The sequence below is a fragment of the Helobdella robusta genome (assembly GCF_000326865.2).
Source record: "Helobdella robusta unplaced genomic scaffold HELROscaffold_3, whole genome shotgun sequence".
Taxonomy (NCBI): Eukaryota; Metazoa; Annelida; class Clitellata; order Rhynchobdellida; family Glossiphoniidae; genus Helobdella; species Helobdella robusta.
The window spans coordinates 6,034,328-6,050,426 of NW_008704501.1; the positions used below are offsets into that span (position 1 = coordinate 6,034,328).

At 31.2% G+C, this 16,099-nt stretch overlaps 2 protein-coding genes across 2 annotated transcripts; one reads left to right on the forward strand and one right to left on the reverse strand.

Annotated features, from left to right (window-relative positions):
* Window positions 1–839: 839 nt before the first annotated feature.
* On the reverse strand, window positions 840–7,331 carry HELRODRAFT_188670 (hypothetical protein; the record flags this gene model as incomplete). The annotated part of the gene is made up of 7 exons (XM_009021505.1): window positions 840–870; window positions 1,000–1,249; window positions 1,548–1,690; window positions 1,839–2,161; window positions 3,526–3,727; window positions 6,457–6,618; window positions 7,164–7,331. Coding segments are annotated over 7 exons (1,278 nt in total), but the record flags the coding sequence as incomplete, so codon positions are not given.
* A 2,368-nt stretch (window positions 7,332–9,699) lies between these two features.
* On the forward strand, window positions 9,700–14,886 carry HELRODRAFT_106596 (hypothetical protein; the record flags this gene model as incomplete). Its single annotated transcript, XM_009021506.1, has 15 exons — window positions 9,700–9,926; window positions 10,307–10,387; window positions 10,693–10,775; window positions 11,029–11,109; window positions 11,297–11,340; window positions 11,737–11,801; window positions 12,588–12,746; window positions 12,926–13,028; window positions 13,201–13,314; window positions 13,413–13,466; window positions 13,761–13,797; window positions 13,952–14,033; window positions 14,196–14,296; window positions 14,525–14,643; window positions 14,801–14,886. The coding sequence occupies exons 1-15, from the start codon at window positions 9,801–9,803 to the stop codon at window positions 14,884–14,886; spliced, it is 1,335 nt and encodes a 444-aa protein (XP_009019754.1). The 5' UTR covers window positions 9,700–9,800.
* Between the last annotated feature and the right edge of the window lie 1,213 nt (window positions 14,887–16,099).

Here is a 16,099-nt window from a genome sequence, read left to right on the forward strand (position 1 = left end):
AAAATTGGGAATCCCAACTGGCAATTTTAACTTGGAAAAACCCGCAGGACTCATATTAAGGTCATCTTCTGTGATCTGACCCGATTCAAATTCGTTAATAAGGTCAACATTAACAAACCCTTCAAAGTTATCTTCACTGATGTAACAGCCAGAGTTTGTGTTGTGTTTGATGGTTAACAGATTAATTGGAATGCTTAAACTCGTGTGTGTCTCGACTAAGTTTATGGACTTTCCTAACTGTGAGTTTTTCCACTGGTGGTTCCAGGGAGATGGAAACCAAAACAAAGTTCTGGTTCGTTGATCAAGGCATAGAATGACGATTTTTTGAGACGATTGGATGCTGTCTGCACCTTTGTTGAAGAGTATCATGCTGCTGCCCCCCTGCATTACTTGCAGATGGTACAAATCCAAGTTGTGGATGTAGTAGGGAGAATAGAAGTTGAAGTCGGTGTCGTCGTCGATGTGGCTGCAGTTGGTGGAGTTTTTATTGTTTTGTTGATGGAATTTGGGGTGAGGTAAGTTTGCTGAGGACTTTAATGCTAGATGAGGTGTCCTTGCAGAGGTTGCTGATGTTGTTGTTGGAATGTGATGATGATCGGCATCATCAAACGATGATGATGAAGTTGGCTGTGATGATAGCAGCGATGAAGGTTTCAATGATAACGATGATGATGAGCTTGGTGATTGGTGGAGAGATGAATGAAATTTGATATAATTCTTTCTTCTGATCTTGCCCACCTTCATTAGCAGATCTCTCAACACGTCAGTTTTGTCTGGATTGTACAGGCCACCCAGCCTACCGCCTTTCAACTTCAATTTCTTCCTCATTGCTGTCTTGTCACTGTTGACTACTTTGTAATCTGCCACAAACTGTTTGTAGAAAAAATGATTGCAAGTCAACTTACTCACGACCTCATGTAAGGAAGCACAATAAATGAAAAAATAGTGATAAAAATTAAAATTAATTCTGTAAAAATAAATAAAACTTGATTCACAAACCTTAAGTTTGCCAGACTTCAAAACGAAAACAGTCAGATATCTATCAATGGAGTAATCACCAACACCAGCAAATAACCTCTGCCAAACATCCCACAAGACTCCGCCAACGAACGGGATCATGTGACTGGATGAGCAAATGAGATGGAAGCATGCATTCAGATTGATGTGATAGAGGAATGTGACGAATGGCTCGAGTCTCGATAGGCTTCTATCACCCAAGGATAACCAAAATGGTTGGAGAGCTTTTGATCTGAGTGAATGAATGGATGAGTGGATGAGTGATTGAATGTATAAATGGATAAGTGTTTGAATGTATGAATGGATGAATGTATGCATGGATGAGCGTATGTACGAATAGATGAATAATGCATGAATAGATGAGTGATTTTAAATAACTGGATAAAGTAATAAATAAAAATTAACAAAATAATTAAGCAACCAGTTACAGATCAACCAACCGTCCAACCAGCCAATCAAAATGAAACTGATCATTCAACCAATCAGCAACTAAGTTAATCACTCCCACCCTCCAATCAAAACTTTTGTACCTGAGTCCTGCAATGAGAGCCACAGCAGAATTCAGTGACCCAATTTCGAATGACAGCTGACAGGCCCTGAGTATGAACACCAGCATGAATTTTCTGTGCTCGAAAGACTTCTGGCACAACAAGGCGTCTACCACCCACATCTTCACCTGGAATTTATTATGTGTTACTTTTTTACATGCCTGTGTCTGTGTGTGTGTGTGTGTGTGTGTGTGCGCGCGTGCATCAAAATACTTGATTTTTTGGTTATTTATGTGATTATATTATCAAATATAAATTTAAATAAATGATACCAACATTAACATATGATTGTAGCATCATGATCAGGGTCCTTACTCCATCATTATCATCATCACCCTCGTCCCCACCATTATCACCATAACTTGATAGGCATTTAGGCAGAAAATGGCAGTTATCAGATGGAAGTGAATCGAGTACGAAGCATTCAGATGAGAATATTTTCAAATAATCAACAGAAGATATGTTGCAGGTGAACTGGAGATCATGCTTCAGCAGTTGAAGGGCCATTTCTTCGGGAAAGTCAACTATCTTACTGATGTTCATCAAATAGTGCATCAGGCTGTTTGATTGGTCTTTCAGCTGGCCTATTGAGGGGTCTGCCCAGAGTTCAAAGGTCAAGGTCATATTATGAGTATAAAATATTACATTTTATACTTTTGAGTTCAAAGGTCAAGGTCATATTATGAGTATAAAATATTACATTTTATTATAATACTAATAATAAATTTTGTGATGCTGTTTTTTTTCAAAATTAAATAAGTTGAATTATAACTTGAATTGATAATTGTAAAAGAATAAGTTCATGTTACCTTTCATATAACTTGAAAAGTATATATAAGTGATCAAAACCAACCAAATTAATTAAATATTATAAACCTGGCAATAGATTAGAACTTTTAAAAAAATTCATCAAATTTTTAATGGACAATAAATTTTTCAAAAATGATAAAACTCAAATCACTAAAAATCACTGTACCCTAAGTGTAGTGTGTGTGTGTGAGTGTGTGAGTATGTATGTGTGTGTGTGTGTGTGTGTGTGTGTGTGTGTGTGTGTGTGGTGTGTGTGTGTAGTGTGTGTGTGATGAATAATTAATTTTACACTGGATAACGTAATGCAAATTTATGCATTTAAATGTGTCAGTACATGTGTTTTTCTAACAATGCACATGTTGTTGTTGTTGTTCTTGGATGACGGTGACATGTTAAATCAAATAGAGTAAAGTAAGACAAATTAAGGTGATGTTTGTTTTGTGGCGATTAGTCCGTTAGTCCGCTGCAAGTTTGTGATTTTCATTAGAAACTTGCAAAATTCAGAGCATGAGTAAGTGGATGAATTAATTTGATCAAGTGAATGAATGAATGATGAACGAACGAACGAATGAACGAACGATTGAATAAACGAACGATTGAATGAATGAACGAACGAACGAATGGAATGAATTAGATTGACTGAGTGAATGAACAACTGAAAGAGTGAATCAGATTAAATGAATGAACTAGTTAACTAAACGGAATAAATTCTAAAAGCGACAAGTTAAAAACCTATAAAAGATTGAATCATTGAAAGAAAAAAAGGCAAATAAAATGATCAAAGCATTGTATTAACTGAAGCCATTAGCAACTGCATGTTTTAACAAGCAGTTCAACTTAATTGAACTTTCTGAATAGAAAACTATTGAGAACCCCACATTAATATGGTGATTGAGATTCATCATAATTAGAAACAAATGACATCTAAACTAAATAAATGTTCACCAGTTTAAAATTCCAATGCATAAGAACAACTCTCATATATAACAGTGGAGACATTCCATCACTCCATCAAAGTCATTGAGAAAAACACAATCAATGATTTTGTATACACATGAAAACGCATTTTTATAATTTGTATTTCCACTAGAAACACTTAATTTAACATAAAATTAACTGAATTAATAACTAAATAAGCAAGACTACTAACATTGTTTCAGCTGGATATACTGGACAAGATGGTCAGTCCAATTTGTAAGGTCATCCAAGTTACTCACCTGTCCATTTAGATCATCGTAATTTGTTACATCAGCGAAATACAATCTGGTTGTTGGTGAGCTGCGTCTACGCTCCTGTATCATGTGAACTGTATCACGTAGCCTGTGAACAACTTTGTGGTTCTCCTCGAGAGTCTGGTTAAAATTTTGAATTAATTATAAAGAAATTGATATTATCGTGTGGGTAAATTGATAATTGAATGGACGAAGGAGTGGGTGAATGAATAAATGAAGAAAAGAGTGAATGAATGAATGAATGAATGAATGAATGAATGAATGAATGAATGAATGAATGAATGAATGAATGAACGAACGAATGAATGAAAGAACGAACGAACGAACGAATGAATAAAAGAATGAAAACACAAATACATGAACAAACGTAGACAAACTTAAACATGAACACACACAGGCATCATGTTTGCTCAATATTCTCTACATTAATTGTGTTAATATTAATTGGTTTAAATATTCCAGTGCTTTCAAATATTGAATGACAAGATGAACTGATTCATATAGCAGATTAATTTCAATTGTGTTTTGTGTTTTACCGTTGTAAATATACACACATATACAATAATCAATCAGTTGGTTAATCAGTTATTTGGTTGGTTGGTTGGTTGGTTCAATTTTCAAATCTTTAAAAAGTGCTTACAAAAGTGACAGAGTATGATCAAAGCTAATATGTGATTAACCAATCAAGCAATTTTTAATATTATTAAAGTGAACCTGAAAATATGTATTCATATTTTTAATGATACTGTTGTTTAAGACATACGTACATACATACATACATATACTCTTGTATAACACTTGCACACATACACATACACACACATATACACATACAGATAAATACATATACATAAATATATAATTATGGCTATAATTAACAAATATATAATTATGGCTATAATTAATAAATATATAATTATGGCTATAATTAATAATACTCTAATTATTACATTAAAATGGGTAATGAACAGGAACAAACAACAACAATGGTACTCAACCCAATTTCTGTGCTACCCTGTGGTTTCTTAACAAACATTTCTCAATGGTGTATCAATATAAGTTAAATAAACAAAAGTAAAGAGAGATAGAGAGTAATAAAATGGCGAAAAGAAGAGGAGCGAGAGAGAGAGAGAGAGAAAAGTGACATGGGACATGGTTGTTTTAGGTAAACACACTGACATTCATTCATGCCATTCACCGTGGAAGCAATTAGGATATTGGATGTTGATGCTGACAATGGTGATCCAAATGATGGATGATGACGGTGATGGCGGTGATAGTTATAAATAATGTGATTATGATGATAGCATTCTAATGCTAATGATAACTTATGATGATAATTTTGATGGTAAGTATAATGAGTTAATGTTATCATTACAATGATGATGAAATAGACAAAGACGATGAAACAGAATGAAGCATAGTAATATTTGCTCAACAGTAATGAAAAGTAAACTAAAGTACACAGACATACACACACACACACACACAGACACAAACAAACACACGCCCCCATCAACAAAAACCTAAACAAAACAAAGCACAAACGCAAACACAAACACAGAAACAAACTTTAAAAAAAACTAATTAAAACTCAAAAACAATAATGAACAGTTAAAGATAGAACAACACTAGGCAAAAAAAAACAAAAAAAGACCTCACTGTAAACATCCACCAGAATTTGTAAGAAAAATAATTACGCATAATTACCGCAATTAACAAATTAATTCATAATTATTTCAGGCAATTATGATTACACTTTCAAGACATCAAATATTATGACGTCACATCTACGCCATTCATTCACGCCATTGATGTTCCTTTTTAATGATGGTGACATGATGTTGATGACGATGGTGAAAGTAGTGATAATGATAATATTTACAATAGTGATGATGACGACGACGAAGACGATTGTTATTGATGATAATGATGTTGGTGATATAACTGATGACAATGATTATGACTATTAAAACGATGAATGAATGAGTGAGTGAGTGAGTGAGTGAGTGAGTGAGTGAGTGAGTGAGTGAGTGAGTGAGTGAGTGAGTGAGTGAGTGAGTGAGTGAGTGAGTGAGTGAGTGAGTGAGTGAGTGAGTGAGTGAGTGAGTGAGTGAACGGTGGTATCAGAAAATGATAAGGCTATTGATGGCAATGTTAACATTGGTGATAATGTTAATAATGGTAATGATGATAAAAATGATGATGATGGTGATGATGATGATGGTGATGATGATGCTGATGATGATGATGATGCTGATGATAGTGATAGTGATGATGCTGATGATGATGATGATGGAGATAAGGAAGAGGAAGAAGAAGATAATGATAAGGATGAGGATGAAAGATGATAAAAGTGTAAAAAAAAATGTAAATGAGATGATGAATTAAACATACTCAATGAATTTTTTTTTTCAAATATTTTGAAGAGATACTTTTGTAAGCAAGCATTCTTGTAGTGAAAATTGACACATGTGATTTTGTCAACATTTTTGAAAAATGCTCTATTGAGGTTATCTCAAGTTTTATATCATCAGTGCTATTTTTAATTTGTTAACATAACTAGGTACATTTTAAATATGTATGTATTTGTATATATTTGTGTATGTGTGTGTATGTATGTATGTATGTGTGTGTATGCGTATATGTGTTTCAAAACATTCTTATAAGTTATCAGGAACGAACCGCATGATAAAAGTGATGAAATAACTAAATAATAACACTTCCTACTAAAATTAAATTATCCTAATTAATTAAGTTTGATCAATAAAACATATTAAACTGAATCCCCCCAAAAAAGATGGTTCATATGCTTATAAAAAAAACTATTTTCCAGAATTAAAACAAACCTTTAAAATATAAGCATTGATTGGTTTTAATGGTGAAGAAGAAGAAGCAAGGCAATCCATTTTCAAATGCTCTCTACCATTTTCCATCTCATCCATCAAACTTTTCTTCCATGATTTTAACCTCTGTCGACACTTCATATAGACTTTTTTGTAAATAAAGTTCTGTTAATGGTGAGCATGTTTTCTAATGTAATAATATATTTAATATTTTACATACAATACCTAAATATTTTTTCATAAATACATCATAGACATAGTAATCACTCATTCAAAAAATTGTTAAAATTTTTACTTAAAATTTTAAAAACTATGACTTTTAAATGATAAATGATAAATTAATTAATTTATTTTTAGTTATTTATGATAAAATTATAAAATAGTTGCAAAGCCTAAAAGGAAACAGGCAATTTATAAATAAATGAATCAAGAAAGGATGAAAAAGATTTTGTAAACTTTCTTTAGGAAAATCCAACTAAGCATAATATAAGTCACTACTTTGGCAAATGTTGTTAGAAGTTAATTAATGTAAAACAAATTTTATTCCTGGTTAATTTAATAAACATCAACCCAATTACAAAACTGATTGATAGATAGATATGGACTAAACTATTTAGTAACTTGAATCTTTTCTATATTTAATTATTAAATAATAAATAAATAAAAATTATTTTAAAAAAATAAAAATAGATTGAAACAACGGGACCAACCAGAACTGATTTTCCTTTTATGTTATAAGCTCCATCTGCTGTAGAACAACTTTGAAAACTTTGTATCCTCAATGGAAACAAACGCTGATTATTCCGTGATGACATTTTTGTCCGGGTGTGACTCCTCTGATTCAGATTTCTCTTTTCCAGCAAAACCGACCCAACCATGTTTTATAAATTAAATTTTATTTAACAATATAGACTTAAATATAAAACACCAATATTCTAACGACATTATTAAATTTAAAGGATGATTAAACCTTAAAACGAAAAATCTGATAAAAACCAACAACAAGCATTGTTTAAAAGTAAATTTATATAAGTAAGGAGCAGACTACAAAAATGTTCAAATTTTTAGCGCTGTCTTTTATTTTATTGTTAAATTTAACATATCTAACGTTCAAAAAAATGAAAAAACATTATTTTTTATTTTACAATCATTTACATTAATTACAAAAGATATTAACGTCAGAACCACATACAATAACAATGTTATGACTGCTTCTTATATTTAGCTGAGTATATGTCAGTAAAGCAGGTACTTTAATAACACGCATTCAAATGCTAATGCCACTTAATTGTCATGCTATGCATATCATATATACATATACATATACACATACATATATATGTATTATATAAAAATACATAGATTATATATATATAATTGTATAATTTTATTATTATTATATCTTTTCAACTAGTGACATTCAAATTTTTATGCTGAAAATGAAAACAATGGCCGATCGATCAGACGTTTTCGTTAATTTTGATAGCAATCATTCATGCAAAATGGCATTCATTTTAGATTATCACGAATTATTCGTGCTAGTACGTCAACTTAGCCTAATTTTATAAAGGTAACGATCCTTGAAAATTATCCTCGTTATCAGTGTTAAGTGAAATTTGAATTCAAATGATTTAAAATAATCATTTAATCAATATATTGTTATTTTTTTTATTTCAGTATGAAACCATCTCTTAATAGCTGATTTTGTTTTTTATTCCAAATTAGCATTCACGTGGTTTTGATGATTTTAAAAAGTGAGAATAATTGTTAATAAATTAAATGATAACGAAAACAATAATAAAATTGCTAGTAACGAAAGCAATACTTACTTACTTATATTACTTATAGTTAAACGCATGGACTCTAACATGCACACATACATGGTAAAATTTAAAGCGACGACGAAAAAATAATGGCAAATAAATAACACCTTTAAATAAATAAGCCATAAAAAAGGAAGAACGGACCAGTCGGCAAAGAAAAGAACAGCAAAGAAAGGTATCTATATAGAATTTATACTCTATATAACTCTACATAACTCTATATAACTATATATAACTAAATAACTCTATATAACTCTGATTGACTTGTTTGATCTGCCATATTTGATATGTTTTTGTATAATGACTAACAGTAACGCGATGTTTTTGTTAGAATCATGATCAACATCGATCAAAGGTCAAAGTCGGTTCCTCTGGTGTGTTTTTGTCAAATCGAAAACGTCATGTACGCGATTATGTATGTGCCTAAGTATGTGTGAATGTTATCAAGTATGTATGAGAGAAATGGAAAAATGAAGAGTTAAACAAAAATAACAACAATGCTAATCAAGTTAAGTTGACGTTAACGAACTATCCTTCAACACTTTGACATTATATAAATCCATTATTAAACAACAGTAATTAATTTTAAATTTTTCTGAGAGAATTCAAAATAATTTGAGACCACATACCAACACAATAGTAAAATTTGAATGTATAAATATAACAATATAAATGATTAAAAGCTATCTACTATCTATTTTTTTATTTAGTTTTAGGTAAAATTTATTTTATAGGAATCGAATATAATCTTTATACCAGCTAATTCACTACTATGCAGTTAAATAATTATTGTTAACATGACGTCATTTCCTTCAACTGTTTCGCAACGAATTACCCATCCTATTTTAAAAGTTTTATTTGATGTTTTTTAATTAGTCGGCCAAAATTATCATCATCGATGTCGCAATTAAATCAAATTGAGAATTTTTTTAATTTTTGAAAAAAGTATCTTTATTCATGTTATGATCATAAGATACTGTTTGATACTGTACTATCAATTAGCCAATCAATCAACAAATAAGAATCAATTAATAAACCGCTGAATCAAATCAACTGACCAACCAATCAATCAATCATTTAACTAACCAATCAAACAATCAATTAATCAACCAATGAACTCTTAATTGTGTAATTAGAAATTATTTTTGTTAATTTTAATGAGAATATTGCAATTTCGAAAGTAAGCTAACCTGTGGCTTTATTAAGCCATAAGTTAGCCACAGTGTTTTCGAAACAAAAAGCTACATTTTCAATCAAATTGACAACAATAATTTTAAATTACATATTTCGATTTAATTTTATAGCTTTAAAAATATTTAGTCAAGTAAATATTTTATATTAGTTTGTTGAAACCAACCAATGCAATTTCGTAAGTAAGCCAATAAGCCAAAGAAGTCCAATAGCCAAACCCGCGTTTTATATGATCGCCACGGGTTTCTAAAACTACTTTTTCGCATTATTTTTTAATTTATTGCTTATTTTTTTGTTTGTTTATTCGCAAACAAATAATAATAATAAAAAAAGATGGAATATATGGCGACTTCATCCCCGTCATCGTCTCCGGAGTGGCCAGCAAAGTTCAGCCACATCAGGAAAGTTTTGGGTAGGGCTGGTCCATTATCGTGTCCTGACTTTGAGCCTGGGCCCGAGGTTCACTTTTCATTTCTCTTTGTATTTCATCCAATTTTTAATTAAAATTTCTTAAATATCTTTCCTCTTTCTTTGAGTAACTTTTTTTTATTAAATTCTTTCCAATTCCAAGAAAAAAGAAAAACAAAAATTCAATGATTAAAAATTTAAAAAGGAAAAGAAAAATTTGAAATTATGAACATCATACTAATAATTAATTATAAAACATACATGTACTAAACATTTTTTCATTAAGTTGTGTTTACGTTTACCCTATTGGCCTATTCTCAACCAATTAATTAACTGATTAACAATACATTTATTTTAAAAATTAAAATATTATAATAGTTCAGATTATACTATAGTTTAAAATGTAGTAATTTTTATGTTTTTTTTTACAGAATTTAAACTTCCTTCAAAATGTGTGCAAAGTGCTCATCATTGGAGCTGGAGGGCTGGGCTGCGAATTATTGAAAGACTTGGTTATTGTTTTATTTTTTTGTTGCTAATTTCGTTTTTAAATTTTTGTTTTATTTTGATCTTTCGTTTTTTCAAATATATAAATTTTATTAAAAAATTATGAATAAATATAATCAATAAATATTATCCAAAAAGGGCCCTAAAATTTTGAAAGGTTAAATAGCTAGAGAATTAATCAATATAGAGAGCAGTTATAAATAAAATAACAAATAATAATTTCTATTTTTATTTTTAAAAGATATTACTTAATAAAAAACATATTAAAAAAAATTTCTTAAGTTAACTATGCGATTCATTTTCATTCAAGGCGTTGTTTGGCTTTTGTAACATCCATATAATTGATATGGATACTATAGATCTATCCAACTTGAACAGGCAGTTTCTATTCAGGTGTTGAGGATATTTTCAAGTTTATTTCATGGTTAAAATAATAAATTGATTTATACATTACATTCTGCATTGATCCACATGCACTGTGTATTTGCTATTGAAGGGAGAATTGTGCTTAATGAATAAATACTTACAATGTAAATAATAATTGTAACAATTATTAATATATAATATAATTAATATATAATTTAATTATAATCATAATAATCATTATAATCATAATATAATTTTTAATTCAAATTTCCTTTTGTAGGCACCATGATATAGGCAAGCCAAAAGCGATAGTGGCTGCTGAGTTCATTAAAAGTAGAATTTCTGACTGCAATGTTACTCCGTATCCTATTTATATGATTGCCTGTGTGTGTGTGTGTGTTTGTGCGTGTCCGTGTGTGCGCGTGTGCCTGTGTTAGTATAATTACTTTAATATGATTGATTTGTTAAATTTTTTTATATGATTTTTTTAAATGTTTTTTTTGTAAACATTTATTAACCCTTCACTCACTTTGCACATATGAATGAAGTCACTATGCTAAGATACAAGATTTTTATTCTGAATTTTATAGAGGTTTGTATCATCCAATGTTTTTTTTTTTGAGTTTGACAAGTGTAAGAGATATTAAAATATGTTCGATTGTTTGTTGCATTGATTGATTGGCTGGTTGATAGATAGATAGATAGATAGATAGATAGATAGATAGATAGATAGATAGATAGATAGATAGATAGATAGATAGATAGATAGATAGATAGATAGATAGATAGATAGATAGATAGATAGATAGATAGATAGATAGATAGATAGATAGATAGATAGATAGATAGATAGATAGATAGATAGATAGATAGATAGATAGATAGATAGATAGATAGATAGATAGATAGATAGATAGATAGATAGATAGATAGATAGATAGATTTATTGATTTATTGATTTATTGATTGGCTGGTTGTTTAACCCCAGAGTTCCATATAATTGTATGTGGTTTGGATTCAATAGTAGCTCGGAGGTGGATCAATGGTTTGCTGGTATGTATTTGTTTGTTCGTTTGTATGTGTGTATGTTTGTTCGTTTGTCGGTTGTTTTAATATGAAATGAGTCAGTGTGCATGATGTCATTTGAATTTCAAATTACACATAGCAACTGATGAATAATATTTGTAATGAAATCCATTTCTTGTTTCAATGTGGGAGTGTTGAATTTTCATGACCTTTCCATGTTGTTGTCTATAAATCTTACTAATTTTAATAATAACAACAATCACTGTTTATCACGCATTCCTTCAGATACGTTTGCCATCCGTCCATCCATCCGTCAATCTATTTATCCATCCATTTTATATCCACTCATTTCTTATCCTTTTATTCATTCATTCATCTATTCGTTCATTTATCTATTCATCCTTTTGACAATTCATTCATCCATCCATCTTTTCATTTAACATTCACTCCTTTAATTTCTTCCCTTCTGACTGGAATTTAAATTAGCCTACCTACAATGTATGTACAGTACATACGCACTTGGAGCTACGATGTTACTTTCATTATTTAGAATAAACTATTCATTTCGAAATCTCGTAACTGATCGTTATTCTAAAATATAATTTATTTGAAATTTATGAGGCCAATAAAGTGTAATTGATTCAATTTTAAAATGAATGTTGACGATACTAAATATCATTTTTGTTCTCTCTCTCTCTTTCTCTCTCTCTCTTTCTCTCTCTCTCACACACACACACACACATATATATATATATATATATATATATATATATACGGATACGAGCGCTCGCACACACGCACACGCATACATAGGTCAGCATGTTAGTGTACGACGATGATGGTAACTTGGATCAGTCGAGCATCATTCCTCTGGTTGATGGTGGCACTGAAGGTTTCAAGGGTAACGTCAGGGTCATCCTTCCCGGGTTAACTCCGTGCATCGAGTGCACCCTCGATTTCTATCCACCTCAGGTATTGATTGGTTGATTGTACGATGGTTGGTTGGTTGATTAACTTAATTAATTATCAAATATACGAAATTATGCATACAAACATACATATATACACATACATACACGCACACACACATATACGCATATATACGCACACAACACAAACAAACGTTCACACAAACATACATACACAAACAGGTGAACTACCCACTTTGCACAATAGCCCACACGCCTCGTCTACCTGAACACTGCATTGAATACGTCAGATTGCTTTTGTGGCCCAAGGAGAACCCATTTGGGGGTGTGTGTGTCTGTGTGTTTGTCTGCCCGCTATTAAAAGAAGTTGCAAACCTCTTTGTCATATCAGACATTATTGCGAATGATATAATTTATTATTGATAAAAAAGAGATAGTTCAGAAGTTTATAAGATAAACTTTCATCACGTTCCATTTCATCGTCCTTCAAAATTTAGATACTGTCTCGATAGATGGCGACAACCCGGAGCACATTCAGTGGATTCTCAAGAAGGCAGTTGAGAGAGGCAATGAGTTCAACATACACGATATCACGTATCGACTGACTCAAGGTCTGTTTGTTTCGTTTTTTTCTGTTTGTGTGTGTGTATGTGTTTGCTTGTTCGTGTGTGTGTTGTATGTGGTTTTATATTTTCCACAATTTTTGAAGGTGTTGTTAAGAACATCATTCCAGCTGTTGCATCTACCAATGCTGTTATAGCTGGTTAGTTAGTGACTTTTTAAACCTATTAAAATTTTGTTATTCTCTTGAATGTTATTTCTGATTTTTTTTTTCATTTATAATTTTCGACGGTTTTATGGTATGGTCATATGTTTTTTGCTGTATATTGTTTGTATAAAATGATTGTGTATTATTGTATATTGTTTCATATTGTTGTATATCGTTGTATACTGCTGCTTATTATTACGTATTGTTGTCTTTTGTTAAGATAGAAGTTGATTATGAAGTGAGTGAATGAATTGCTCAGAATGATTTATATTCATTTATTTTCCTTAGCACTCTGTGCTACTGAAGTGTTCAAGTTAGCTGTCAGGTCGGTTTTGCTTAGAAATGTTTATATTTATAAATTATTATTATTATAATTATACCATCTAATGTATTATTATATAGCTAACTAATTAATTAATTTATTTATTTATTCATCTATTTATTGATATAGTACAAATAATGATTATTTCAAAATCCAGTTGCTATTCACCACTGAACAATTACTTGATCTTCAATGACCTAGAGGGCATATATTCACATGCTTTTGAGGCTGAGAAAAAGGTTTTGGGCGATTATTTTTTTAACTTTTTCATCATTAGATAAGAGATGTTTACAAAAGCGAATGGTTACATAAGATATAGATATATATATATATATATATATATATATATATATATATATAGATATATAAAAAGATATATCCATATTAAATATATTTCACAGGAGGACTGTGCTGTATGCAGCCAGGTTCCACAGTCACTTGCATTTTCATACAGCGACACTCTCCTATCTCTCATCAATTTCTTACAAGAGAGCAAACAATAGTAGGCTGCATATTTGTTTTTGTTCAGTTTTCGTTTCGTTTCATTTATTAAATAATTTCGGTCGTAGTGGTGAACGGTAATTGGATTTTATTTTCGTATGTTTATTGCTCACTAGTACTTATAATACTACTTCTAATAATATTAATAACAATGCTCTGTTAAATCTCTCTCTCTCTCTTCTCTGTCTGTCTCTCTCTGTCTCTCTTTCACACACACACACTCACACAGTCAGTTGAAATCGCCTGGCATCATAACGGAAGTGGCCGGCAAGACGAGGACGTTGTACATGTCCACTGTGAAATCTCTTGAAGCCGCCACCAAGGCCAACCTCAGAAAGACGCTAGCTGGTGTGTGTTCTTTAAGAGGAGCTACTTTTAAATATTTTTTTTGGTTGAATCCTTTCTTCATTTCATTGCTGGAGATTATTGATCGGAGATTAAAAAGTTTAATTTGCTTGTAAAAAAAATCAATTTAAATGAAAATTTTTATTCTTTTTGTCTTCAGAACTGGAGCTGGAAAATGGGCAGCTGATATACGTGGCCGACCAAACATCTCCAAGCAACTTGACATTCAAATTAGTTCTCTCTTGATTTCCATCTTCCTGTCTGCAGATTCTTCAGTTCATGTAGTCTAGCTTTCTTTATATGCGAATTTTCGTAGTTAGTCCGTGAAATGTGTAGCTTTAAGCTCGAGAATTCAATCAAATCTCACGAGGAGTCGTTAATTTGCAACTTTTTAAAGGTTTCAGTTGCGATGTATTATCATCTTTGCCAGTTTAACTGTTACGGTTAATATATTTGTTATACTTGTACATTTTATGGACGCGTCTCAGTGTGTGTGTGTGTGTGCGTGTGTGTGCGTGTGTGTGTGTGATATATGTATGTTTATATATACATATATAAATTTGTATATATTCATATCACTGAACTATTAGACAAGATGCAAAAAATGACAAAATATTTCGTTTACATGTCAGAACTTGCGTCTCTTGGATTTATTTATTAAACAAGGTTTACCAATGTATGTCCGTTTTCAATGTTTCTATTGTGTTTACTGTTCTATTTATAGGAATTTTTTCATTGGTTTTCCATAAAATAATCAACTTTGTATTGACCACTGTACATAAAATGATTTTCGAACTTTTTTCCCAACACTATATCTTTGTTTAAAGTTTAACTCGTTAGCTTCGTTGTTTGTATTCGAGTGTCATCGGTTCGTTGAAAATTCCGACGATGTGTTATTTGAGTTGAAGTCAAGAAGGAACGAATCACGTAAATAAATCAGATCTTTATTGAATTAAACTATTGAGGAGAGATGGATCGAATCCTCGGGGCAATCTTCTTCATGATGGTTGCCATTCTACTCCAGCACTTCTGGTTTTGGTACTGTACCGACGATGACGTCATAATCGACAGTTTTTTGATAGTGACGTGTCATGTTTACTCTTAAGGTTGTCGTATATTCTACACTATATATGTCCTATGTTCTAAATTCTGTGTCATTGTTATTGAAATTCGTTGATTGGTGTTCCATAGAATATACAACTTTGCTCTAACAAAGCTCCCAAATGTTTCTCCTGACCAACACGATGTTTTGGTCTGAGGCTTGGTTACTTTCTTAGTTTGGACGGCATATTCAAGTGCTTTATGTTCTGTTATAATTCCGATACCGATATATATAAATCGAAATTAAGGTAGGGAACGAATTAAATGTAAATAATTGAAAGTGAATTGAAGGAAAATGGATCGCATCCTGGTGGCAATCTTCGTCCTGATGGTAGCCTTCCTGATCCAGTACTCCTGG